Raw genomic sequence first — 25799 nt, forward strand, 5'->3', positions numbered from 1 at the left:
CTGCGGGGAAGACGCCACCGAGCTCCGGGCTTCTCGGCTCCGTCTGGCTGCTCCGCTCCGCTCCTGCAGCCGCAATGATGCTGCGTTCAAGGACAGTCTGACAGCAGGCTTTCACCGCTCAGCACCAACAGCAACACGTCTCCTGAAAGAGGGGTCAAACCCGTCCCGAATCAGTCAGGTGTTACTGTGGTGGTGGGATGAGGATAGGTTGCTCTTCTCTAAACTGCCTTATGTTATAATCGAGCTCCTGCAGATTTTACAGCACTGAAAACTCTGTAATTTATCACTATCTGCAAACGGTGATTATAGATATGTTTGCATTCATGTAGAGTCATTTATTTTAATGTGAACTGCGTTTGGATTTTCTTGTTGGACAAGCATCGTAAAGGAAGCGCGTGACACAATTTGTGGGAAGCAGAATGTTGCGGTTCCCATGGTAACAACATTGTTGGGTCTTTAGTTATCTTTGGAGTGTTGATGCTGATTTATCAGCCAAACTGATAAATAGATAATTATTTAGGTATAGCTGCTGGTCCATGGTGGTATATCTTATCTCTTACATAGGAGGATTATGGGTTGGGGGACATGGCGCTCTTTTTATGGTGCCCTTTTCTATGTGACATTGGTGACATGGATCCAGCAATGATGGCCAGGGTTTCCACCTGAAGGAGGCAGGGCAACCTTTGTTCCACCAGCATTTTGGTCTCAAGGCTCGGCGCTGCGTCCCTCTCTGCACGTTTGAGGTGCTGGGAAACACAAAAGCTAGCTCTCAGTAACAAGCACTGGTGAACAGGAAGAGCTGCCTTTTGACAGGAATCCCTGTCTAGTAGACAGTACCTGGTTGACCCTCAGAAGGGCCTCCTCCCTCCAGCCAGAGGACCGGTCATCCAGAGGCAGCTTGAGCACTGCTAACAGATCCTCTATTGGGACATTTGGTACCAGGTTGGTGAGGTTTTTTTTGTGGACAGACATTTGAGTGGGACTTTGTGATAGCCTCCATTGTAGTTCCCTTTATTGGGCAGATTTTCTGTCTGCTAATGGTTTACTGGTGGATGTTGCTAACTGTCATTTGACTGATGCTTTGTCTTTTGCCACTTTTTCATGTAAGACAAATGGATCTGGGCCCATAACGCACACTAACTTCTCGGCACCAGGTTATGATTTCCAGCATTTCTTTGCAGATTGTCTGTTGCTAAGAACACTTGGCTCTGGGTGCAGTGGCCCAGCAGCATGTGACTGGTGCCTGGTAACCCCTTGAGCCATTTGCAATTTCCGTCAGGTGCTTCAACCACGTGTATGTGGACCTGGTTGGACCCTTCACCCCTCCCAGGGCCTTACACACCTGCTCACTGTGGTAAATCAGACAATCAGTTGGCCAGAGGCAGTTCCTTTGTCCTCCATGACATCTGCAGATGTGTTCCATGCATTTCTTGGTGTCATTAGTTTTGGCTCCCCATGTGAAGTTACCCCTAAAAGAGGACCCCAGTTTGTTTTGGTGCCTTGGTCAGCACTAGCCAGATCCCTGGGTGCACGTCGCAGTACCGCATACAATCCTCAGGCTGTTTTTGTGAACATTTTCACCGTCCACTCAAGACGGCAATGTGTGCTGACAGCATTCAGCCCCTAAGGGGGACCTGGATGCTTCACCTGCCAGGTTGGTTTTCGGGCAGTCACACCATGTTCTGGGGGAAATTTTGCCAGAGGGGACTGCCGCTTTTTCTTTTCCTGTTGTGCACCAGTTTTTATCCAAACCTGCTTGCCCTCACTCTGCACCTGTTCAACAGCTCTGCCAGGCTCCTCAGGACCTGTTTGTACTGCCACCTGAGGCGCCCCTGTGCCACTGGCACGTTCTACCCTGGTAGGACAGAGGGCGCTCATCCTCACTAAACGTCCAGGAGAGGTTTTGGGGAAAAAAAACAAAACACACTGACCTCTACAACTATGGCCTTCCACTGCTCCCTTGTGGCTTTAGAGCAGACCTGTACAGGTTTTCCCCGTTCTAGCCCTGCTCAGCTGTCTTGCCCCATTCCCATGACCTCTTTACTCATTTTGTAGGGAAACACGCACCATGTACGGATTCATCCTTCAAAAACAATCAAATTCCATCCAAAGCAGAAGATATTACCAGGACTATCTTATATTGCTGTCTCATGAAATATCAACCATGAGCTTGTAGAAAAGCTGACCAACTGCTCAGAAACCTATATATTTAGTGAAAATAAAAACTCACTGGAGTATAACTGGACTTGGTTGAATTCACTGTTTTAAAGAGGATCAGCATTAATTGGATTTGGCAACATTGGGCCTCCAGTATGGCTGCAGGTCTGAGAGGAGGTTTCCCAGCATCAGGACCAGAGCAGGAAAACTGTGCAGAGGTTTCTCCCTCATGATTGCTGAGTTCTGAATAGCACACTCCTCCCCTTTCTCTCTCTCTTTACTGCTCCATTACTATTGTCATGGTGCTGCTGCTACATGTTCTTCTATAATGTGCAAAATAAACTTCTAGTCAGTGCAGTATGGTTCTGTGTTTAATGCTGTTTGGATTCATCTATTTCTGTCTGTCTGTCTGTCTGTCTGTCTGTCTGTCTGTCTGTCTGTCTGTCTGTCTGCCTGCCTGTCTGTCTGCCTGCCTGCCTGCCTGCCTGCCTGCCTGCCTGCCTGCCTGTCTGTCTGTCTGTCTGCCTGCCTGCCTGTCTGAATGAACTTTTCAGCAAGTGTTGTTCACATATATTCTAAACTCTGGGTATTGCGACCAGTATGTGGACAAATGACCCATCTGGCTTGTCTGAGATTTACTACAACACTCCATTTCTCAGGTCCATGGAGATGATGCAGAATCATAGAGGACAGACATTACGTCTGAATGGATACTGAGACATTTGTACCATCCTCCAAAGCAGGAAGTCTTTGTCTGAAGAAGAAAGACAGATGGAACCAGTATGAGAATAGGACACACTGGTTTAAATCTGACATGACTGAGGACAGGGAAACACCACTGTGTGACTGCTGCCAACCAGAGAGAGTTCAACAGCTCCTCTGGGAAGTGTGGTACCCTCTCCCGCCCCCTCACGCCTCCGTTTCCGCTCCAGTCCAGTTGATGGCGGTATTGTAGCTACGCAGCCATTAAAAGTAAACGAAGAAGTAGCGGCGTCCACGTGACCCGGAAGTGTATTTGGACTGCGCGAGTGCTGATGTGGTGTTAGGTTTGGAAACAGGCTCGGTTCGGTTTGTGAAGGAAGATTAGTTGTTTTGGGAATATATTGTTGCGAATATTGAAAACAATGCCGTATTATCAAGTCTGGGAGGAGTTCTCTCGAGCAGTAGAGAAACTTTACCTCACGGACCCCATGAAGGTTGGAAAGCTTTACTTGACCTGCTGTCTGCATTATTAGCATGTTTGTTGCAGGAAGGAGCTCATCGATGGTGACTTTCTGTGTTATTCTGTTGTGTTTTCAGGTCAGAGTGGTGTTAAAGTACCGACACTGTGACGGAAACCTGTCCATCAAAGTGACCGACAACGCTGTGGTGAGTCAGGTCCAGCTTAGATGCACATATATGTGACATATAGTGGTCAGGTATTTGGACTTTAGCATTAAGAATTCTAATTAGAACATTAACTTTTTCACCGAGTCCTGCAATATATAGTAAACGTTTGTTCGTGAGGTCCTTAAGAATCATCTACTGGAAAAGCTGCTTTTCTACACTGTACAGTTGGGTTTTTCACATATCCATTAATATCATTCTCAGAATTTGTCTGTGATTGCAGCACCAGTTTCTGCTGGTAAAGGTTGCTACAGTACCGGTTCTGAAACACACCACTGTCTATTGAATAGTAAAAGTAAGTGGGGTTACAGAACTGTTGGGGATCACTTTTGTGATGCTATCGTGTGAAACATCCCATTTACACCCTTTTAAAAAGGTGCTACAGAGACAAAGATCTTTTCAAATCTTGTATAAATACCCATTCATCATGATAATACCGTAGGTAGATGCACCCTGAGATGTAGCCAGTTCCAGAAACCACTTTTACTTTAAAGCTTTAAAGCTCTTAAACCTCTTAATTCACTTGAAGCTCCGTCTTATCTTAATGGGACTGATGAACGATATCAAACAACACACCATCATCTGTTCTGATGGTCCTCACTGCTGTCCTTCGCCATCGCCAACTATTACAGCAGATATAAGTGCCCATAATGATTTATGCTCACACCAGTATAGTCCTGCTGTAGGTTTAGTTTGCTTTACTGTCCCTCACTTTTAAAGCAGACTAACCTGCTGGGCCAACAGCATGCAGTGAAATCAACCACAGGTTGTTTGGAAGATCGATAGGTCCAAATTTCTTCTTTGACATGTGTGTCCGAGCTGCCAAGTGTGGATTCTAGTATACCATGTTGTTGTTAATAGTTAAAACCCTTTGCATTTCTCAGACTGTTCCAGCTCTACTTTGTGTCTTTGACCTCTGTCCGCCTGTGTTGTGGTGTTACGTACAGTATCCACCAGGGCAAATCAAATCAATGATTTTACTGTAACACGTTTCAATGATTAATCCACGTCTATACACTCACCAGCTGCTTTATTGGGCCCACCTGTCTAGTAAAAGGTTGCACCCTGTTTTGCCTTCAGAACTGCACTGTTTCTTTCTGGCACACTTTTACCAAGGTGTTGGAAACAGTCCACGACATTTTGCTCCACACTGACATGAGAGCATCACTGAGCTGCTGCTGCTCTGGTGACTGGAGGTCACTGGAGGATGGTCAGCCCACTGCAATGGCCCAGAAACCACTGTGGGGTGATGTGACCTCATCTTGCTGGGAGTGGCCATCAGGAGGTGGTCCACGGGGGTCATGAAGGGACGGACATGGTCAGCAGCCATATTCAGGGAGGCTGCGGGGGTGAAACTCGACCAGTCCAGTTGTGGGTCCTGGGATGATAAGAGGCACATACACAACCATGGTTTAGTAAAAAGGCGAAGAACATTTGTGCCTCTCCTCGGCCACAGGAAATGAAGAACCGACATGCTTTTCTATAATTTCTGAGAAGTTCTCTTGAGATTCTTTTGGTCTTCCTGCACTGATGCTGTTAACTGAATTTCCCTACTTGCATTGTGATCTGAGGAAATGAGGAGCTGAAGACACTTCTGACAGTCTCCTGCATTGAGGTCATCAGTTGTCTTAAGTTTCAGAGTTCTAGAAGACTGTTTAGAAGAACTATGGCTGCTGCGTTAATAAAGATTTGGAATTAGCATCAGCTGACCATTGCTAACAATGACTGCACACACGAACCATGATGCTATCAAATGACGGTGTAATAAAGAGGTCAAAGTTACCTGAGAGCTCAGATCGCCTGGACAACCCAACCTAGTACAGGGAGCCCGATGAAAACATTGAGGAGTTTTTCATGTCTGCATCTCTGTAGACTCACTTCCAACTGTCCTCTGCTCTCCATCAGTGTCTACAGTACAAGACAGACCAGGCTCAAGATGTGAAGAAGATTGAGAAGCTCCATGGAAAACTGATGAGACTAATGGTGTCCAAGGAGAGCCACAGCGGCGCCATGGAGACGGACTGAGTGGTTCCATCAGATATTCAGGCTTCTTCCACTCATCTCACATTACCAAATGTGCTTATTTATTTTGACTGATCTCTTTGTATTGCCAGATTTCTCCTGATTTTTGTTTGCTATTGATAGCGTTGAACTACGTGCACAGTAGCCTTCTGGAGCTGGTGGTGTGGTCATGTCATGGGATGTTTTGTAAAGTGTCAGGGAAAATGGCAGAACTGCAGGACTGTTGCTGCAGCAGCTGATGGAAGGATCAGATGTGCCTTCAGCTCAGTGGGGATAATTACACGGGATCCTTATTCATTATGTTGTTACAATGTATTCCACACAGTACTGTTGCTAATTGCTGTATCCACGTAGTGTTTGAATAAAATACAACCAAATGGGGATGATGTCGTGTTTGTGTGATCAACAGTTTAGTCACCTGTGTGACAACGAGGTCTTTATTATAAAACTTCCATATAGTTGGGATGGAAAAGGTGTTCAAGAGACCATTGTCCATCCATCATTTCCATGTCTTTTTCTTGGATTATTAGGTTCATTACCAAGGCAGGAGTGCAGCCCCCCCACCCCCGCCTTCTCCGCTAGTCATCTCCACCTGGTTAGCCCTCAGTCCTGTGCCCTGTCTGCCTGTTATTAACCACGATTCACCCTTAAGGAGTGTGCAGTTACAGTTGCCGTGTGTCATTATTTATGTATATTATCAGAGATTTGATTTCATTCATCATCATGTCATCAACTACTTGTACCTATGTGGCCTTGCCAGGAATTACAGTGCAGGCCTTGAGTAAATTTCCGATGTCATTTTTGGACTTTTAACTAACAAAATAAATAGATTTAATCCTTGTAGCTTTGCCACAGTCTTGCACTGTTGGCAGGGTTACACTTTGAAGACCGACATTGACTTCAAGTCACCACTGCTCCAACCCTGCTCACAGAACACCCCCACTCACTGAAGAGGAGACCCAAAGATGTGTGCTCCTGGCAAAGTGCTTCCCTCATCTTCCTGCATCTTCAGCAGGAGTTTTAACCTCTCCCTGGGGCAGGCAGTCATCCACACCTGCCTGAAATCCGTCACAATTATACCAGCACCAAAAAGCTCACACAACCAACCCTAATGATTATCATCCTGCAATATTGAAGTGCTTTGAAAGACTGGTTCTCCACCACATCAAAGCCTTCCCTGCACGTCCCTCCAGAAAGGTGTTTATCTCTCGTAGAGAGTGATGTTTCTGGTCATCCTGTGACATTGGTTCAGAGCACTGGGACAGAGTGTCATCGTCCACCACTTGTTCATCCTCATTCCCACTTTGTTCAGCTCCCCCCGACACAACTTCCATTGTTGCTTGATCGGCTCTATCTTCATTCACGGGTGGTTCAGGAACGTCCTCATGATTGTGGCCACTGTTTTCAGACAGATCACCACCAGAACTCCTGGTTGCCGGCTGTGTTCCGGCCCCATCACCCTGATCCTCAAGCGTTTGTGCAGGGTCGCTCAGGTACATGCATGGCTGGACATGTTCTGGGGAGGGGAGGTCCTTCACAGGTTGTTGTCCACAAGGTGTCTCCAGAGGCTGGTCCAGCAGGTATTAATCATGATATTGTATTCCCCTCTAATCCGGTCCACAGATGGACCAGCAGTGAGAGGGGAACTAATCTGAAAGCACAGTTCTGTTTAATCACATGGGTCACTGGTCCCCACTCATGAACTGGGATGGTTTGTAGGCTACTATAAAAGTTAAACAGCAATGTTGTTTAGAATCAAAAATAACAGTTTTATTTAGAGCTATAATAAAACACTTATTATATTTCCTCTCTGGGGCCCCTAGTTGGGATCTGAGTTCCGGTGCTTTGGCATCCACTGGCTCCTCTTAGAACAGAAGCTCATGTCTGTGTCTCGCTTTAGGCTGCAGCTACAGATGAAGAGCAGCAGAAACCCAAGGTTAGAGCCTAGTTAGGGTTTGTTTCCATGGTAACCGTCTGAGAGTAATGCAGAACTGGCTTTGTGAAACTGAAAAGCCCTGTTTTCCTCATTTTAGGGTTGACTAACTTATGGTTTTCACTAAAGCTGCTTCCTGAAAGTGGCTCCTGGAGTCCATGTCTGGGACGGGAGATAGACGGGAATAGAGAATAAAATGATAAGACATCCATGAAGACGGCTGATGAATCAACTGTATATGCAGGATTCTGTACCTTACTAGTGCAGCACTAATCTAAATACACTCGACAGGGTTGTGGGTGAGAGAAGCACCAGGAACCTTTAGTACCATTCATCATGTAGGAAAACACCATCAAGGTGTTGAGATATCTTTATGAAAATCAGTGAGTGTGAAATGATAATGCCTTAAGCTTGAAAATACCAAAATAAAATCAAAATCTCATCTGACACGATTGTTTCCTGTGGGTGTAGGGACATGGACGTCCCTCTTGACTTGGCTTATTGTCTCAGCTTGGGAGACGTGGGTGAGTTTCTGGGTCTGTGTGTAAAAGACAGATGCCCACAGAGCAGCCAATCAGGGAATCATGCATTCTGGACCATACTGAGAGTGAGGTGTTAAACTGGAACATCTGAAGCAGACTACAACCCCTGAGCCAGATTACACCCAGACTGGTATTTGTCAAGCCTTTAAATTTAGATGCATTTGCCTTAAAGCTGATGAAAACGCTCAAGAGTCTTGGTGCCACACTAACAAGATCATGACCGCAGCAATGGTCTCTGTGTCTTTAGATCAGGGCTGGACAAATCCAGTCCTCAATGAGCAAAATCCAGCCGAGGATTTCTGTCCCATCAGGTCGACGACCCGGAATCCCACTTTCCATGGAGGAAGTGTTTTGACCTGGTACGACAGAAATACCAGCTGAACTTTGGTCTTCAAGGTCTGGATTTGGCCCCCAGCTTTAAATGGTCCCAGTCCAGTTTGGGAGGTTCCGCCATCATGGAGAAGACCGCTGACCTGACTGCTGTCCAGAAGACCGTCACTGACACTCTGACCCCAAAAGTGTCTGCTGAAGAAGCCGCTGTAGTGGAGCTGCTCCCTGAGCTTGACTGGCTATTATCTAACTACTGACTGATTTAGTAGTCAGTAGTTAGCATTAGTCAGTAGTTAGCAGTTATTCAGTAGTTAGTAGTAGTCAGTAGTTAGCATTAGTCAGTAGTTAGCAGTTATTCAGTAGTTAGTAGTAGTCAGTAGTTATTCAGTAGTTAGTACCATAGTAGTCAGTAATCATTCAGTAGTTATTCAGTAGTTAGCATTAGTCAGTAGTTAGTTGGTAGTTAACGGTTATTTGGTAGTTGGTAGTTATATGTTAGTTAGTAGTCGTCCGTGGTTAGTCAGTAGTTTTTTGGGAGTTCCACTTTCCCACATTTCAGATCTTGTTTTATTTCTTTTTCTTTCAGCTGTAAGAAAAAACACTGTGTGTGTGTGTGTGTTTGTGCGTGTGTGTGTGTGTGTGTGTGTGTGTGTGTGTGTGTGTGTGTGTGTGTGTATTGACTCATGCGAGTCTCACTTTGTGAACTGACTGTTAGGGTAAATTTAAACTTCAGTGCACCTGCACTCATGCATGTGTGTGTCTGTATCTTCTCTGGCCCTCGTGCTCGTCCAGAGTTATGACCAACTCTGAACTGGGGTCGCAGCTGTGGTCAGACTGGTGGGGAACTGTGGTCAGACTGGTGGTGAGCTGTGGTCAGACTGGTGGGGAACTGTGGTCAGACTGGTGGGGAACTGTGGTCAGACTGGTGGTGAACTGTGGTCAGACTGGTGGGGAGCTGTGGTCAGACTGGTGGGGAACTGTGGTCAGACTGGTGGGGAGCTGTGGTCAGACTGGTGGGGAGCTGTGGGCAGACTGGTGGTGAACTGTGGTCAGACTGGTGGGGAGCTGTGGTCAGACTGGTGGGGAACTGTGGTCAGACTGGTGGGGAGCTGTGGTCAGACTGGTGGGGAGCTGTGGGCAGACTGGTGGGGAACTGTGGTCAGACTGGTGGGGAGCTGTGGTCAGACTGGTGGGGAGCTGTGGGCAGACTGGTGGGGAACTGTGGTCAGACTGGTGGGGAACTGTGGGCAGACTGGTGGGGAGCTGTGGTCAGACTGGTGGGGAGCTGTGGGCAGACTGGTGGTGAACTGTGGTCAGACTGGTGGGGAGCTGTGGGCAGACTGGTGGGGAGCTGTGGTCAGACTGGTGGGGAACTGTGGTCAGACTGGTGGGGAGCTGTGGGCAGACTGGTGGTGAACTGTGGTCAGACTGGTGGGGAACTGTGGTCAGACTGGGGGAGCTGTGGTCAGACTGGTGGGGAACTGTGGTCAGACTGGTGGAGAACTGTGGTCAGACTGGGGGAGCTGTGGTCAGACTGGTGGGGAACTGTGGTCAGACTGGTGGAGAACTGTGGTCAGACTGGTGGGGAACTGTGGTCAGACTGGTAGGGAGCTGTGGGCAGACTGGTGGTGAACTGTGGTCAGACTGGTGGGGAACTGTGGTCAGACTGGTAGGGAGCTGTGGGCAGACTGGTGGAGAACTGTGGTCAGACTGGTGGGGAACTGTGGTCAGACTGGTGGGGAACTGTGGTCAGACTGGTGGGGAGCTGTGGTCAGACTGGTGGGGAACTGTGGTCAGACTGGTGGGGAGCTGTGGTCAGACTGGTGGGGAGCTGTGGGCAGACTGGTGGGGAACTGTGGTCAGACTGGTGGGGAACTGTGGTCAGACTGGTGGGGAGCTGTGGTCAGACTGGTGGGGAACTGTGGTCAGACTGGTGGGGAGCTGTGGTCAGACTGGTGGGGAGCTGTGGTCAGACTGGTGGGGAACTGTGGAGCTTTTATCTGACCATATTAGACCAAAGCCTGGAATCAGGAAACAGAGCTTTCACTGCAAATGTCACAGCGTCCTACCTCCGTCCACTAGTTAGCAGAGTTTCTCAAGACCCCTGGTGCCCTCTCCTGGGACCCCATCCCAGGGATTCACTCCCCCGAGCTGAATCTTCTGCCCGCCCGCTCTCTCCTTGGCAGCTGAACAGACAGGGGAGGATCACAACAAGATAACAACCACATGAAGTCCTTCACATTACCTCAGCCGATAAGAAAAGCGGTGGGGGTCTTTCTGCCCGTTTCAGAGTCCCACAGATGCTGGAACAGTCACCAGTCTGATCCTTCTACTGGAAAGACTGGAATCTTTCTACACAGGGAAGAATGACCCCACACTTCTACCGTGAATTTGGCAGCAGATGATTTTGCTCTGGAGCCCTCGATGGCAGAGAATCCTCTGGAAGGTCTGATGTCGGTCAGCCAGCAGCTGGTGCAGAGCTCCACCACAGAGAGCTTGAGGCTGCAGCTCTGTCCACCCCCCTGCCGTGGTGGTCGCCAGTTCAGGAACTGGGTGAGTTCTTTGGATAGAAGACGGGATCACCGCTCCGTATGCGGACTCGTTCCACTATGAGTGTACTTTTTTTTTAAATTGTCCGATATCTTATGCTGGTCGACAACGTGCAGAAGATGCCTACATATTATTGTTGTTCTTTAGAGTTGTTCCTGGTGATGTTTTCAGTCATGTGACCAGTATGGGTTTACAGGTCTGGTTTAGGGGCTGGGGAAAGTGTGTCCAGCCCAGCCAGGCAGGCAGCGTCAGTGTCTGGAGCAGCACCTTCTAAAACCTCTTCCCACTGTCGGCTTCTGTAGGCCTGTGAATGTCAGCCCGGCTCTGATCCAGGATCTGTCCCCGTTGTCCCGTCCAAGACACTAAGGAGTCAAAACTCCCCAGAAAATGCAGCGCGAGAGCGGAGCCGCGTGCGGAACCTACGCCAGGCCTTCCTCAGTCTGCAGGTGGGACCACCTCACAGATGTTGTTCGCACTTCACTTCGGGACACTTCTAATTTCTGCAAAGACTGAATAGGAGACATTTCTGAGAAGACAGTACATGTAGTTGAACATGTGTGATGTTCCTTCTTACTTGGATGGATTATAAATCCTCATCCTCTACTGTCTCACTCTTCCTGTCCTCCTCCTGCTCTTCCTGTTCCTGCTCAGGCTGCTTTGCCTTCAGTACCAGCAGACACCAAACTTTCCAAACTAGATGTTCTTCTTCTGGCTGCAGACTACATCGCTCACCTGACCCACACTCTACAGCAGGAAGGAGTTCTGGCTGAAGACACCATCACCTCCCGTCCAGGTGGAAACCTCCATCCTGTCAAAGTAAAGAGCTGATTGGTTCCTGCTGTCCTGCTGTGATATGTGTGTCTTTGGTTAATGTTGACATGTTCAGGGCAGCGATGGATGATGATCATCAGAAGAGATCACACTGCCTGGCTGCTCACAGTCCAAACATCTTCAACCCTCTGGAGTCATCAGGAGTCTTAGTTGACCTTTCCAGACCTCCGCATGTTCACACACACAGCTTGAATAGGAATGAGATCTGGGTCCAAACCCTCCATTAGAAGGTCAGCGAATTAACAGCTATATTTAAACATGCACGAGAGCACTCGCGACCTTAGACCGGGCCAAAGGTTCACAGCTAAGACGAGACAGGCGGTTCAGGCACAGCTCTCTCAAGGTCCTATAGTGGACCAGTGGCATCCAGCCACAGTCTAAAATGTGTGAGTGAAGCTTGTCCACCTGTGCTTGTCCACCTGTGCTTGTGCACCTGTGCTTGTCCACCTGTGCTTGTCCACCTGTGCTTGTCTACCTGTACTTGTCCACCTGTGTTTGTCCACCTGTGCTTGTCCACCTGTGTTTGTCCACCTGTGCTTGTCCACCTGTTTTTGTCCACCTGTGCTTGTCCACCTGTGCTTGTCCACCTATGCTTGTCCACCTGTGCTTGTCCACCTGTGCTTGTCCACCTGTTTTTGTCCACCTATGCTTGTCCACCTGTGCTTGTCCACTTGTGTTTGTCCACCTGTGCTTGTCCACCTGTTTTTGTCCACCTGTGTTTGTCCACCTGTGCTTGTCCACCTGTTTTTGTCCACCTGTGCTTGTCCACCTGTGCTTGTCCACCTATGCTTGTCCACCTGTGCTTGTCCACCTGTGCTTGTCCACCTGTGCTTGTCCACCTGTTTTTGTCCACCTATGCTTGTCCACCTGTGCTTGTCCACTTGTGTTTGTCCACCTGTGCTTGTCCACCTGTTTTTGTCCACCTGTGCTTGTCCACCTGTTTTTGTCCACCTGTGCTTGTCCACCTGTGTTTGTCCACCTGTGCTTGTCCACCTGTTTTTGTCCACCTGTGCTTGTCCACCTGTACTTGTCCACCTATGCTTGTCCACCTGTGCTTGTCCACCTGTGCTTGTCCACCTGTGCTTGTCCACCTGTTTTTGTCCACCTATGCTTGTCCACCTGTGCTTGTCCACCTGTGCTTGTCCACCTGTGCTTGTCCACCTGTTTTTGTCCACCTATGCTTGTCCACCTGTGCTTGTCCACTTGTGTTTGTCCACCTGTGCTTGTCCACCTGTGCTTGTCCACCTGTGCTTGTTCACCTGTGCTTGTCCACTTGTTTTTGTCCACCTGTGCTTGTCCACCTGTGCGCTAACCCCTGTTCTCCTCTCTGCCCCCAGAAGTGGCCCATGCGAACTCTGCTGTACTGTGGCAATGTGGGACAGCTGCTCACAACCAGTCAACGGTCTTCGGTTGAAAAGGATGGACTCTGAGGACAGAGCGGTCAATCTGTTGATGTATCTTGTATTGAAGTTCACCAAGCTCAGAAAACTGTGGTGCATCTGTAAAGACATTGTTTTATCTACTCGGTGTTTTCTCCAGAACAGCTAGTTTAGCTCCTCCAAATATTGACGATCTTGGACCAACTGTGCAACTGTCAACGACTACAGTGGCCACAGCAGCTGCAGCTGCCACGAAGGTGCCATAGCTCAACAATGTTATGCTGAGTTTCAATCAAGGAGGCGATTCGCCATATATTTAATAAATGTTTCCACGGGCACTCAAACTAATAGAACATTTACAACATAATGCTAAAAGCATGTTAGCATGGCTCTGCTAAGCTGCACAAGGGGATCATCCAGCCATCATCAGGTGGCCAACAAGGAATGAAACTATAGTCATGTTTGAAAGCAAATATATAAGTAAAGTCCCCTGAAAGAGATGAAAATGAATGTTTGAAGTTTAAAAATATCCATTTCAAAATAATTTAGCAGCAGACACATACATCCTTGTACTTCTATCTTTGTGAGGACCTTCATAGACACAATGTATTGCCCGACTCTTAAACCCAACCTCCCACCCTTAACCATCCTAGCTAACCCTGTTCCTGACCTCCAAACCTTGATCCCTTCCCTCCACACACACACACACACACACACACAATCCCAGCAGTTGTTTTGGAAGTGAAAGTATATTAAAGCCATTTATCTGCTCAAACGTAAATGTGCAGAGGCACCACTGATTTGTTAACGTTTGTATTCTTCTTGCTGTTTTCCTTTTAGTTTCTAGTGTGAATGTGTGTGAGGCAGCGACCTTTTGAGGGGACGCTGCCAACCTTCCTGTCATTCATAAACATTCTTCCTTCTTCAGACTTTGGTTTGAACATTTCTTTGGTGTTTTCTGTCTGATGGGCACACACACACACACACACACACACACACACACACACATATATACATACCTCCACTCAGCCACCATTTTCACATATCAGGTGGTTTTTAATCCAATCTGTGTTTTTCTTTGACAAAATGAAATCAAAAGTGTTTCCTTTCTATAGTTTTTCTCAGAAACCCCTGCTTTTCTTTTTGCCTTTCTTGCATGAAGACAGATGGATTCTAGAGCATTCATCACCAAGAAAACTGTCCTCAGTCAGGTCCAACATTAATGTATAAACCAAATATAAACAGTCATCCGAACACATGAGTTCAACACTGTAAATCTGCCGGATGCCGAAGCTGCTGCATCACTGCTGGACGGGATGAGAGGAAAAGGAGTCCTTAAGATGTATTTGTGAGGATGGAAAAAAGCCAGATGAACAGGAATAATCCCCCTCAGCTCCACAAGCAGCCTCAGTTCAAGGTTGCAGCTATAAATCTGGGTGAGAGCTGCTGGCTCAGAAACCATTTAGACAAGGAGAGAAGAATTCAGTGTGTTTGTGAAGCTTCCTCCAGCTGCTATCACTAACATGTCAGCAGTATTCCTTCAAGTACTGATGTACCTCTCCGAGCTGAGACGCGGCTCAAGTGAGCCAAGATCCCAGCTTCCGACAGCTTCTTCAGCACAACAGCACCTCATTTACAAAATAACACCAGGCTAACACTCGACAGGCTAGCCTGGCTCTTAAGATTCACAAGATCCTCTCACATCCATTCACTTCTGTCCATCATGGAACCTGTAAGCGAACGTTGATGCTGTTCCCATCATGTCCGGCTCATTGTGTAGTGTGGACGGTGAGACGGTGAAGACACTCCCTGGTGGACTGTGTTGATGTTAGCTCATGGCAGCTACGTGTTGCCCAGCTGCCCCTTACAGAAGCACCTTTAGAGCTGTGCTGGACATGTGTGAGAGGACACGAAGGTAGACCAAGTGCACCCTGCAACACACGTCTAAACACTTGGTACAGGACTCCTCTGGTTCAAGGATCAGTGAGGTTACACGGATGTTCCATTACATGCTAGTGGTAATTACTACTTAATAGCCGATTGTTAATAGCAGAAATATGTCTCTATTTAATTGGTTTTACATTAATGTCACCAGAGGATGAATGAATGCAGTAATGTGGTGGAGGAGGAGGTCAGCAGGAGGTCAGCAGAGGAGGAGGTCAGCAGGAGGTCAGCAGAGGAGGAGGTCAGCAGAGGAGGTCAGCAGAGGAGGAGGTCAGCAGAGGAGGAGGTCAGCAGGAGGTCAGCAGAGGAAGTTGTCAGCAGAGGAGTAGGTCAGCAGAGGAGGATGTCAGCAGGAGGTCAGCAGAGGATGAGGTCAGCAGGAGGTCAGCAGAGGAGGAGGTCAGCAGGTCAGCAGAGGAGGAGGTCAGCAGAGGAGGAGGTCAGCAGAGGAGGATGTCAGCATAGGAGGAGGTCAGCTGAGGAGGAGGTCAGCAGGTCAGCAGAGGAGGAGGTCAGCAGAGGAGGAGGTCAGCAGGTCAGCAGAGGAGGAGGTCAGCAGAGGAGGATGTCAGCATAGGAGGAGGTCAGCTGAGGAGGAGGTCAGCAGGTCAGCAGAGGAGGAGGTCAGCAGAGGAGGAGGTCAGCAGAGGAGGATGTCAGCATAGGAGGAGGTCAGCTGAGGAGGAGGTCAGCAGAGGAGGAGGCCAGCAGAGGAGGAGGTCAGCAGGTCAGCAGAGGAGGAGGTCAGCAGAGGAGGAGGTCAGCAGAGGATTGATAAGGATCAGAACATGGGTTAGGGTTAGCCACTGTGACACAGTCATTCGAAACAGTCATTTGTTTTTTATTGTCAAAAAAGATTGAAGGAACCAATCAGAGCCCGAGGTAGGCGGGTCGCAAAGCGGAAGAAGAAACCCAGACACGTGTCAACCACTTCCTGTTTACGTTTCCGCAATGACGCCATAGTCTCGCGTAATATTCTGGAAAAGAAGACGACTTGTTAAACATTCGGTGAATATTGTTGGAAAACACTGAATTCAGCATCCAGATTTAGCTGTCGTGAGGAGGATTTCCGTGTTATTCTGTTGATATTGTAAGCTCGGTCGTAGCGGTAAGAATAGAAAGCTAGCTGGTTTCAGCTGGTCCTGTTAGCAAACCCAACAACCCACGTCATTAAACAGGCGGTTCGGCGAACGACAATATGGAGAGTAAATACAACCTCAAGAGTCCAGGTAAGGCGCATTTCAGTCCTTGTCTTTGTTATTCCGACCAGCTGAGCGCCGAACTCCAAAAGGACAGTTAGTGTTGGAAGCGCTGCTCCGGAAACAGCGGCGGACAGTTCGGTGTTCAGCCGTCAGTCATCGTTACACAATCAGCGTTCTCTTTTCAGCAAAGGTGTGCCATTCTCTGGGGAAAACTTACCATCTTAGTTGGCACGAAGCCCTGTTTTAGCGGAGCAACAAGTAACAAGTATGCTGAAGAAACATCAGACCGTGCTGCGTTCAGGGACTGTCCACTAAACGCAACATCAAATAGACCGGTAATACAAGGACGTCTCTAGAGATGAGGAAAATGTATAAAGGACAAAGTAGATGGAATTGTTAATCATTTTAAGGATAAGCAGCTAAAGCCTGGTCGTCCCGGTCGTGTTCAGAGGAACTACTGTTGTGTTACATTTAACTTTCTATATACTGGCAGTAACAAGTCGATGCTTCAAAATGTCCCACTTGATGGGGTCCAGGACGCGGGACAAAGACCGTGAGGGTTGCTCACACTACTGGGTCCTCTTTCAGCTTTGGACGGCTGGCTGAATGTGTATATGAATGGTCCTGCTGTTTCCATGACAACAAATGCAGAACGTTGGAATATTTTACTTTTCCAGGTGTGATTAATATAGCACCTGTTGTCTCAAGCTGCTTTCTTGTCCTCTGGCTCCCTAACACTGGATATTCATATCGGAATATAAATGAATGAATCCGTAGCTCCCATGTGATTAAGCTGAACTAAATTGCCCTTTGAATGTGACAGCCCAACAACGTTGACGCATCCCTAACGCAGGAAATAATCACCTTATGCACAGCCCTGTTCACGCCACAGCTCCAAATCTGAGTTCTGTCTATCTGGATCACTGAAAATCTGATCAAATATGTCGTGATGACCACAAATCACATTTTCCCAAGGATTCAAATCTGATTGAAGTAATTAAAGACCGGAGTCTTACTTAGATGACTTTGCCCAAGCCAGTACAATAACTAAAGTGCTGAAGAGTCCTTCTGATGACCGTTGATCCACTGGAGCTGTAGCAGTTGTTCCCTCTCGTGATCTGGCATGAAAGCGTCGTAAGAGATAAATAAACTGGTAGATGTGGCGTGGCTGCGTGACTGACCTGGAGGATTTGTGGTGTTCTCCTGTCCCTAACCCTAGCGGTGAAGAGGCTGATGAAGGAAGCTGCTGAGCTGAGGGAGCCCACAGAGCACTATCATGCCCAGCCGCTGGACGTAGGTTTCCTGCACCAGCACACACACCTCATGTCAAAGGTTGTCTCCACTCATCTTCATGCAATCCTTTTCCTGCAGGATAACCTCTTTGAATGGCACTTCTCTGTCCGAGGCCCCCCGGACTCTGAGTTTGATGGTGGGGTCTACCATGGCAGGATTGTGCTTCCCCCAGAGTACCCCATGAAGCCCCCCAGCATCATCCTCCTTACAGTAAGAGGAAGGCGGCTCTTGCGTGTTTGTGTGTATCTTTCTCCAGGTGCTTCAACATTTCCACCAGCTTCTGCAACACCCTTTTGTGCAGGAGGTGATCTTCTCAACTACTGACAGTATCTGACCTCCATCTACTTTTATTTCCTTTTCTTCAAGCCAAATGGAAGATTTGAAGTTGGGAAGAAAATTTGCTTGAGCATCTCTGGCCACCATCCAGAAACCTGGCAACCATCTTGGAGCAGTAAGTTTGAAGGACAAGCTTCAGCTTCTGTAGGTAGCTGCTCCTGTCAGTTCAAAAGCTCTGTGTGTGTGTGTGTGTGTGTGTGTGTGTGTGTGTGTGTGTGTGTGTGTGTGTGTGTGTGTGTGTGTGTGTGTGTGTGTGTGTGTTTCTGGGTTGGTGCACTCGGAGTTTCACTGCAAGTTGCCGTTTGAAATGTGTCGAGGGGGAAAGTGAAACAGGGCGTGAAGAACGAGAATATTAGGAAACAGATTTGCATCTTATTAGTGAACATCTGCCCCGTGCACCTGTAGCAGTGTGGCTTAAGAACCTTTCTGTACACCTCACCCTCTCCCTGATCCGACAGAACCAGTCCTGGAATCTGTGATCCAGTACGCTCTCATCAGTAGTGTCGTTTTAAACCTATATCTGACATTTCATATCTGATAAGGAAATAAAAAATATCCTGGACAGCCAACAGAAACAACTACGTAAGCTGCTCGAGAGGTTCAAGCAGTGCCGTATGTAGCCTCGTGTGACTGCTGCTTACACACTGTATACATACTATACATCCCAACTGGGCTTCTGGGGCAGGTCTGAGCTCTCAGAAACAAATATGTTCTGAACACCAAATTCTAGATGGTCCCTGGTGCCCAGAAAACAAAGCTTTTGCTAGCAAAGCTCTGCAGCCCAACATGCTTTCTGCTTCCAGCACTGGTGCCCATCATCTTTCTAACTCTGCTCTCTCTTCCTCTCTCTTCCAGTCCGGACAGCCCTCATAGCTATCATTGGATTCATGCCAACAAAAGGAGAGGGAGCAATCGGATCTCTTGATTATACCCCAGAAGAGAGGAGGGCTCTTGCTAAGAAGTACGATGTGGTAGAATAAAGCTTCCTCTCTGTAAACAGATGGTGATGATGGTGATGATGGAGCAGTGTTGTTGCTTTGACCAGGGTCGGGTTCACATGCTCCATACAGACTCCGTGCTGTTAACATGTGGAGTAGGCAGCACATCAGCCCCGGCCTTTAGACCCAGGAAGACCCCTCTAGGACGGGAACGCACTCGTCTTCATCACACAAGGAGCTCCTGTAAACGATCAGGGAAAACACTGATATTGTAGTTGTTAACGTTTAGGAGTTGTCAGGCAGAACTCAATGGAGCTAAAATCACATTTATTCTAAAGAAAAAGTGACATATTGGTTGGCGGTGGTCAGGCTGCGTCTCGCGGCGAGCAAGTCTTTCATCTCGCTTCTACGAGACGTTGACCCTATTGTGTCCGTGAGCAACGTTGGGAACCACTCCAGAGGAGGCCACAGTACAACTGTCAGGGTTACATAGACCCAGTCCAGCTGGTGTCCTAGCAAGGTGTCTAGAAATGTACGTTTACAGGTCTTTGCTTACTCAGCATTTGGCTCTGAATCGGTTAAGATAAAAAGTTAAAGGTAATATAAAATCCCAAATGCTCAGTGCTAAGCTAAGTTGTTCTACTAAGACAGGAAGAGCACATTTGAGGCAGCAGTTCTCTGTAACAGGAAGTGGCTCTGGCAGAGACTCCAGGCTGCGTCCTAAGTTACTGATTAACTACTAAATATAACCATCATAATGTTCTGCTGCTTTCACATTTCTGGGGTTTTTACATGAAAACAAATAAATGATAATGAGTTGCTCTATAGTGAGTGATGAACCAACACTGATATCCATGAGGAGGAGAACTCAAGTATTGTGCTGCACAGGTCGATGACATGAACATGCAGTAGTAACTGACATTTGGAGTCATTTTTACACAGCATTTAGAGCCTCTTATACTTTCTACATTTACAACCTGCTTGTAAAGGCATGGCTGAATCATCATCTACCATCACCAAACCTTTTTAAGTGGAAACCAGTACATCTGTCTGTGTTGTGTCACTTAAACACCATCAACAAGTTCCACATACCTCAGTTTAAGGTGGAAACTATTCTCACTGTGCCAATAAGGTTCCAGTATGCCAAAGCTTTGACCGAGGTCATAGCACCAGGAGCCCAGAACTTGTTCAATCCAAGCTCTTTCCAGCGTGTGGCTTAATTAATTATTGACCCAGTACTATTATGTTAGTATCATTATTAGGATTCTGCTGATTATTCAGTCACAGAATGGGTTTTTTTGTTCTGACAGGGTGGGTAACATGTAAATGAACCTTTTTGAACAGGTCCCAGGACTTCATCTGTGAGGTGTGTGGCTCCTCCATGTGCTCTGCCCTCTTGACTCTGAGCCCCAATAGCAGCCCCAGTGCAGAGGAACGTGGGGCCAAAGAACTGGCCCAGCAGATCAGATTCAAGGTACAGACAACCAGTCACCCTAACAGTCGTCGTTGGACATCATCCCCAATGATCTTATCTAAGGAACATCATTAACATTCTGAATGGGAGTAGAAAACGCAAGTGAAGAAGTGGTTCAACTTCAACTTGCAGTTCCCAGTAACCTGCCCTTTCCCAAGAGAACAAATGGCCACTCTAGATAAGCATCATATTTGTGTTTTGCTTTAGGCGGAGTCCACCCCAGCTAGTGGGACAAGTATGGACAGCGAACCTTCCGTGGACACTCAAGGAGACGTCTCCAGCTCTGTTGGGTTTGAAGCTTCTGGAGGTCACCAGGCTGATCAGGTCCTGAAAACTGCCCTCTGTTGTTTCGCAGTGGTAAACTGCTGTTTGCTCTTTTGAGTTATTCTAAGACTCATGCGTGTTTGTTAGCATTTCAAATACCCTTTCAAATGTACAGAACAAAGTGGAGCGGCAGCGTGGGTTCAACAAGCATCCTTCACTGGCCTCTGCTGCCAATATTATCCATTTAATGCAGATTCCCCAGCATTTCCCTGCTGCCTTTATAAATTTGGCTTTCGATGAAGTCCTTTTCCTGATTTTCCACCTTATTTTGATGGACAGTTCCCTTCAGTTAGCCAGGTTTCAGTCTGTTTTAGGCTCTTTTGTGGCCCTGAAAGTTAAAACAAGCCTGCTTTGATTCCACGAGTGTAGAAAGAGAATCAAGCATCACCTCTGTCGCCTCACAGCAGGATGTGGGATAAAATCAAGACCAACACACATTTGATGAGCCCTGCTAAGATCAACCTTTTACTGTCACAGCTGGAAGACGGGATATGTGGGACTTACCTCAGTCTGGTTCGTTGCTGCTGGTATTTGCCTCTAGAAGTGGCTTTTCAGCACTATGAATCTCATTGAATGGGGGTAAAAGCCCTGTAGGGGTTCTACAAAGAAACTGAGTTATGAGGGTGCTGCTCTCTTATTCTTTCCCTTCCTTCTCATACAGGAGTCTCCAACCACAGAGTCCGAGGGGCCCCGCCCTGACGTGGACTCCAGTCCCTCCGTGGGTCTCAGGCAGCGTGAGCGCGGCCCGAGAGATTTGTCCAGCAGGAGAGACTCGGACGGCGCTGAAGAGCAGAGTGAAATATCAAGCCGGCGCCCCTTTGCTGCTGCTCCTCACCGCACTCAGGACGAAGGCCACGCCGGCTCAGCAGTCCTCATCGTGGTGCTCACTCTGGCCCTCGCTACACTCATTTTCCGCAGAATCTACCTGGCTCAGGAGTACAAGTTTGACTATGAACTATGAACAATGTGCTTCTTTGACCAAGGCTTCATGGAATGTGAGACTGGGCCTGTGTGCTATTCAGAAGGGAAGGGAAGATGACGGTGTCTCTGGAAGGGCAACCCTGGCCACCACTGGAACAAAAGAGTAGATTTCCTAACTGACGGGGTCTGTGTCTGGGGGGACTCGTGCTGCGTCCAACTGGTCACCTGTACAACACTGACAGATGTGTTATCCTGAATATCCAACAGTTCCTCTTGCTTTCTGTTTTTGTTCTGACTAGTTTCCATTGCTACTTCAAGAATGTGAAATATCAACTACTAGTAATGTTAATGACTTATTGTAGCGTTGATGTCTTGGTGGACCAGAAGTTTACCTTCACTTTATATTTAGAGGCATTTTCCTGGCTTCCCTTCCAGCTTTGCATTATAAAAGGTGGCTTTTCCCTGATGGAATTGTGGTCCACAACTGTTTCTTTGAAGTTAAGGGTCATTAGTGATGTAATAGGCCTAAAGGTTCAATCAGAGGTACAAATCTAGCACTGGCTGACATTAGCCTGCTATTAGCCAAATATTTAGTGCAATAGTACTTTATTTCCATAGCCACTGTTACAATCACCATTGTCTCTTGAGACTTTACAGAAACCCAGGGAGCGACCCTGAACACGGGACTGACCCTGAACACGGGACTGACCCTTAACACGGGACTGACCCTGAACACGGGACTGACCCTTAACACGGAACTGACCCTGAACACGGAACTGACCCTGAACACGGGACTGACCCTTAACACGGGACTGACCCTGAACACGGAACTGACCCTTAACAAGCAACAGGTGCAGAACAACCTGGAGCAGGACCAGAAAAGTGGAGAGGAACGATCTCAAACATCATACATCCAAATACATTTGACCTGTGTAATTGTTGTGCTTTGTTATGCTAAAGATATAAATCTAAAATGGAGGGCATCGCTGAGGTCAAAGGTCAGTGTGCAGCTGGAGTGAGTGATACAGAGAGAGACTTATATTCATTAACCGCCAATTCAGTAGTTTAGCTTTATTGTTTAATTCAGATAAATGAATAATTGTAAATATAGCGTGCACATATAGCGTGTGTGTGTGTGTATATATATATATGTGTGTGTGTGTGCACTGCTAAACACATTTATTAGGCCACCCTGCTGTGTAAGGTCTTCACCACTACTGCCCTAAATAAACGGTATTGCTGATCACTGAAATGCTTTGTGTTTTAATGCTTAATTAGAACTGAATTTGGTATCTAGGAATTTTAAAATGAGCTGCACGTGTTGCCTCGTCAGTCGTGTGATCGTGTGCAGAAATGCTGGAGAACATTTTCCTGCTCGATGCTTGTCCACAGGGAGACAGGGTGGAGGTTCTGCAACCTGAAGAAAAGCACACAACACCAGTGTTAGCATGAAGGCTAGCTGCAGGGCCAAAGGTCACACCAGATATTTGTGTTTCTTTTTAACATGTGAAGCTGTTCCAGTTTGTTATCCAGAAATAACAAAAATATGTTAGTCTGTGAAGGTTCTCGGTCCTCCAGGTCATGGTAATTCTGGTGGTAGGATTGTAGCTGGGCTGGTTGAGTTCCATGAAGATGTCTCACCTCTCAGCCAGGAAGCTTCATCAGTTCAGCTGACTGTTGGGGAGTTCCAGCTACTCTTCAGTAGCCATGAGCACATTTGTGGCCTCAGTCACCTGCTTGTTGGTTCTACCAGACTGTTGGAGCCAGTCCCCTCTTCTCTGCGGTGGTGTGCAGAGGGATCGGTGGATCTGGAGTCTATGTTGTCAGTAGCAAAGAAAAGGACCCTGGAAAAGCTCCCGTCCCGGTTGGACAATGCCTCCAACCCCCTGCGTGTTCAGCACCAGGTTTCTGCCTCTAACCTACTTCACAAACATACTAAGGGGCTCTTTTGTTGTATGTAGCATATGTTAGTGTAGTTCCTATATGTTTAGTCTTTATCATCTATTAACAGACCTTTTACTTTGTAAATAACCTACACTGCTGCCATCCATCCATCCATCCATCCATCCATCCATCCATCCATCCATCCATCCATCCATCCCAGTGTAACGCGCAAAGCGGGCAAATGCACAATAACAGAAGGGTCTAATATAGCTTTGTTTTTGTGTGTGTGTGTGTGTGTGGTGGGGGGGGGGGGGGGTTCTTGGGTGTCTTTTTTATTTTTTTAACATATATGTGAAACCGTCTTTCATATTATATCTGTTGCTGCATCCCTGGAGCAAGGAAAGCCGTCAGCGTTGCAATGCCTGTGAGACTAACAATCCCATCTCTGTATATGGACATGGTGGGAATCTCCAAACGATGTCCATAGAGGCCCACGGTCTGTGATCAGGTTGAAGTGACCTTCCCAGAAGTATCAGGCAAACATTTCCACAGCAGATACTAGGCTCACTCTCTATTTGCTACTACTCCTTCCCCTCTGGAGAGTGTTAGTGAGCCATAAACTATTAGATGTTCTCATCCAGCTGGTGCTGGATTATGACTCCAACGCCATTAGCAGAAGCATCACATGAGGGTCAATGGCAAGTGCCGATGATAGTGAACTAACACTTCACTCCGATCTGACACAACGATCTGACCCAGGACAGCTGCTCCTCAACCTGTTGAGCTGCAGGTGTAGCGGCAGCCAGCACGTGAGATGGGGCAACCACGCCTCCTAGTGGAGAAACGGAGCACCACAGACCAGACACAGGATCATAACGCTATGCTTCCTTTGATCACACCAGAATTCAATAGGGTTCTTCTCTGGGGGATCAGTGCACCTGGTACCTGCTACAAAAGTTGAGGGAAGCTCTGCGTGCTTCTATTTTCCTTGGTTTTCCTGGTGTTTCCCTGTACTTCCTGTTCTGCGTCTGCCTCGTTCGTTTCCCTTACGGGTGCAGGCGTTGCTGGTTTAACTCTCCGACCAGTCCTCCAGGGTTCCTCACCTGCTTCTCATCAGCTCATGCAGACCTGCAATATTTAGCTCCACGTCTCCCTCCCATACTCTAGCAGGTTGTTGTTGAATCACCTGTGGTTAATCAGGGTCCAGCTCCAGCGTTGTTGATTCCAGAAGACTTTGCTAAATGATGTTTTTGGATTTCTATTTTTTGAATGTCTTGTTTTTTGCCACCAGCCTCACCTGCCACGTTCAGCCCCGTCAGCCCTCATCTAGACTTTGTCATCCGGCCTCTCCTGGAGAGTAGGCAACAGTCTGCTCATGGAGTTAAACCACCAGGTCTCCAGTCTGGACTGAAAAGGAGAGACTGGACCTTCTGGGCAGAAGCTAATGTTGTAGCTAACCTTAGAGCTGTCTTTGATCGTCCTGGTCACAGACTCAATGTTTCAAATGAGTCTCCAGCAGGGATGTTGTGCGGTGGCAGATTACTCCGTGGAATTCTGGACATTTATGTCTGACTCCCCAATGGAATTACTCAGCTCACAATACAGACTTTTCCAAGGGGCTAAATGGCAGATGAGTTGGCCACCCAAGATGAGCCGTCTGACCTTCACTTCTCATGCTATTAAGATCAACAATCACCTTTGTGAGAGACCCCAGTTCAGTCTGGTAATTCCATTTTGCCCTCCCCCCCAACGGGAGCCATGGCAACTGCGACAGGCTAGACTAATGCCATAAAAGTGACTCCACAGGATCTGTGCTGGGGAGCTCCTGTACTGTGGGCCATGTGCTCATGTTAATGCTACCTGTATGGTGGATGGTTAGTGAGCATGCAGGTTCTGAGATGCCAGTAGTCCAGTGATACATTCCCCCCTTGGTCCAGACTCTTGGTCAAGGCCTCCCTGTGCATATTTAACATCGCTCTTCCCCTGCAAGCTGTCAATGATTCAGGTGCTGAGGACATTTTAATCCATGAGGTTCTCACAGAACAGCTGGGCATCAGCCTGGAGAAGTTGGACAAGTCCATTCCTGTCCTGATTAATGAAGTTCTCCTGGACTTCTTGAATACACTTGTTTTCATTTACTTAGATGACATTTAGATTTTTTTCTAGAGTGCTTGAGGAGCAGAATTCTCACGTTCACCGAGTACTCTCACTTGTTTTTATTCAGGGCTGAATAGTGTGAGTTTCATGTCTCCTTTTTAGGCTTGGTTATTCAAGGCAGGAGAGTCAGGGCAGCCACAGAGAATTTCCAGGCAGTGGAGACTAGAAGGAATTGCAGCGCTTCTCTGGGATCGCC

The 25799-nt window shown here is 47.5% G+C and overlaps 4 protein-coding genes across 4 annotated transcripts in view; 3 read left to right on the forward strand and 1 right to left on the reverse strand.

Annotated features, from left to right (window-relative positions):
• The window catches only part of enah (ENAH actin regulator), a 34765-nt gene extending 33974 nt beyond the window's left edge, over positions 1 to 791 (reverse strand). The window contains exon 1 of the mRNA XM_011618636.2: positions 2 to 791. The gene's annotated coding sequence lies outside the window, so the exon portion shown is untranslated. The remainder of the gene's footprint in view (position 1) is intronic.
• A 2345-nt stretch (positions 792 to 3136) lies between these two features.
• srp9 (signal recognition particle 9) lies at positions 3137 to 5948 on the forward strand. Its single transcript, XM_003977450.3, has 3 exons — positions 3137 to 3353; positions 3457 to 3525; positions 5449 to 5948. The coding sequence occupies exons 1-3, from the start codon at positions 3282 to 3284 to the stop codon at positions 5566 to 5568; spliced, it is 261 nt and encodes an 86-aa protein (XP_003977499.1). The 5' UTR covers positions 3137 to 3281; the 3' UTR covers positions 5569 to 5948.
• Positions 5949 to 10608: 4660 nt separating this feature from the next.
• Positions 10609 to 14053, forward strand: LOC105418664 (transcription factor 24-like). The gene is made up of 4 exons (XM_011618635.2): positions 10609 to 10923; positions 11223 to 11366; positions 11572 to 11736; positions 13089 to 14053. Exons 1-4 carry the CDS (start codon positions 10795 to 10797, stop codon positions 13179 to 13181), a joined length of 531 nt encoding a protein of 176 aa, XP_011616937.2. The 5' UTR covers positions 10609 to 10794; the 3' UTR covers positions 13182 to 14053.
• Positions 14054 to 15982: 1929 nt separating this feature from the next.
• Positions 15983 to 22814, forward strand: ube2j1 (ubiquitin-conjugating enzyme E2, J1). The gene is made up of 8 exons (XM_003977468.3): positions 15983 to 16303; positions 17496 to 17569; positions 17648 to 17779; positions 17936 to 18020; positions 18761 to 18866; positions 20188 to 20317; positions 20525 to 20641; positions 21303 to 22814. Exons 1-8 carry the CDS (start codon positions 16273 to 16275, stop codon positions 21600 to 21602), a joined length of 975 nt encoding a protein of 324 aa, XP_003977517.1. The 5' UTR covers positions 15983 to 16272; the 3' UTR covers positions 21603 to 22814.
• The last annotated feature ends 2985 nt before the right edge of the window (positions 22815 to 25799 follow it).

This window comes from Takifugu rubripes, chromosome 16 (assembly GCF_901000725.2).
Source record: "Takifugu rubripes chromosome 16, fTakRub1.2, whole genome shotgun sequence".
Classification (NCBI taxonomy): domain Eukaryota; kingdom Metazoa; phylum Chordata; class Actinopteri; order Tetraodontiformes; family Tetraodontidae; genus Takifugu; species Takifugu rubripes.

What these genes read in the sequence shown, in the direction of transcription:
- srp9 (XM_003977450.3), top strand. Translation starts at nt 3,282, where the DNA reads ATGCCGTATTATCAAGTCTGGGAGGAGTTCTCTCGAGCAGTAGAGAAA. An exon ending in ACCTCACGGACCCCATGAAG is followed by an intron (nt 3,354 to 3,456) that starts GTTGGAAAGCTT and finishes TTGTGTTTTCAG; the next exon opens with GTCAGAGTGGTGTTAAAGTA. An exon ending in AAGTGACCGACAACGCTGTG is followed by an intron (nt 3,526 to 5,448) that starts GTGAGTCAGGTC and finishes GCTCTCCATCAG; the next exon opens with TGTCTACAGTACAAGACAGA.
- LOC105418664 (XM_011618635.2), top strand. Translation starts at nt 10,795, where the DNA reads ATGGCAGAGAATCCTCTGGAAGGTCTGATGTCGGTCAGCCAGCAGCTG. An exon ending in GTCGCCAGTTCAGGAACTGG is followed by an intron (nt 10,924 to 11,222) that starts GTGAGTTCTTTG and finishes CGGCTTCTGTAG; the next exon opens with GCCTGTGAATGTCAGCCCGG. An exon ending in GAAACCTCCATCCTGTCAAA is followed by an intron (nt 11,737 to 13,088) that starts GTAAAGAGCTGA and finishes CTCTGCCCCCAG; the next exon opens with AAGTGGCCCATGCGAACTCT.
- ube2j1 (XM_003977468.3), top strand. Translation starts at nt 16,273, where the DNA reads ATGGAGAGTAAATACAACCTCAAGAGTCCAG. An exon ending in ATACAACCTCAAGAGTCCAG is followed by an intron (nt 16,304 to 17,495) that starts GTAAGGCGCATT and finishes CCCTAACCCTAG; the next exon opens with CGGTGAAGAGGCTGATGAAG. An exon ending in CCAGCATCATCCTCCTTACA is followed by an intron (nt 17,780 to 17,935) that starts GTAAGAGGAAGG and finishes CTTTTCTTCAAG; the next exon opens with CCAAATGGAAGATTTGAAGT.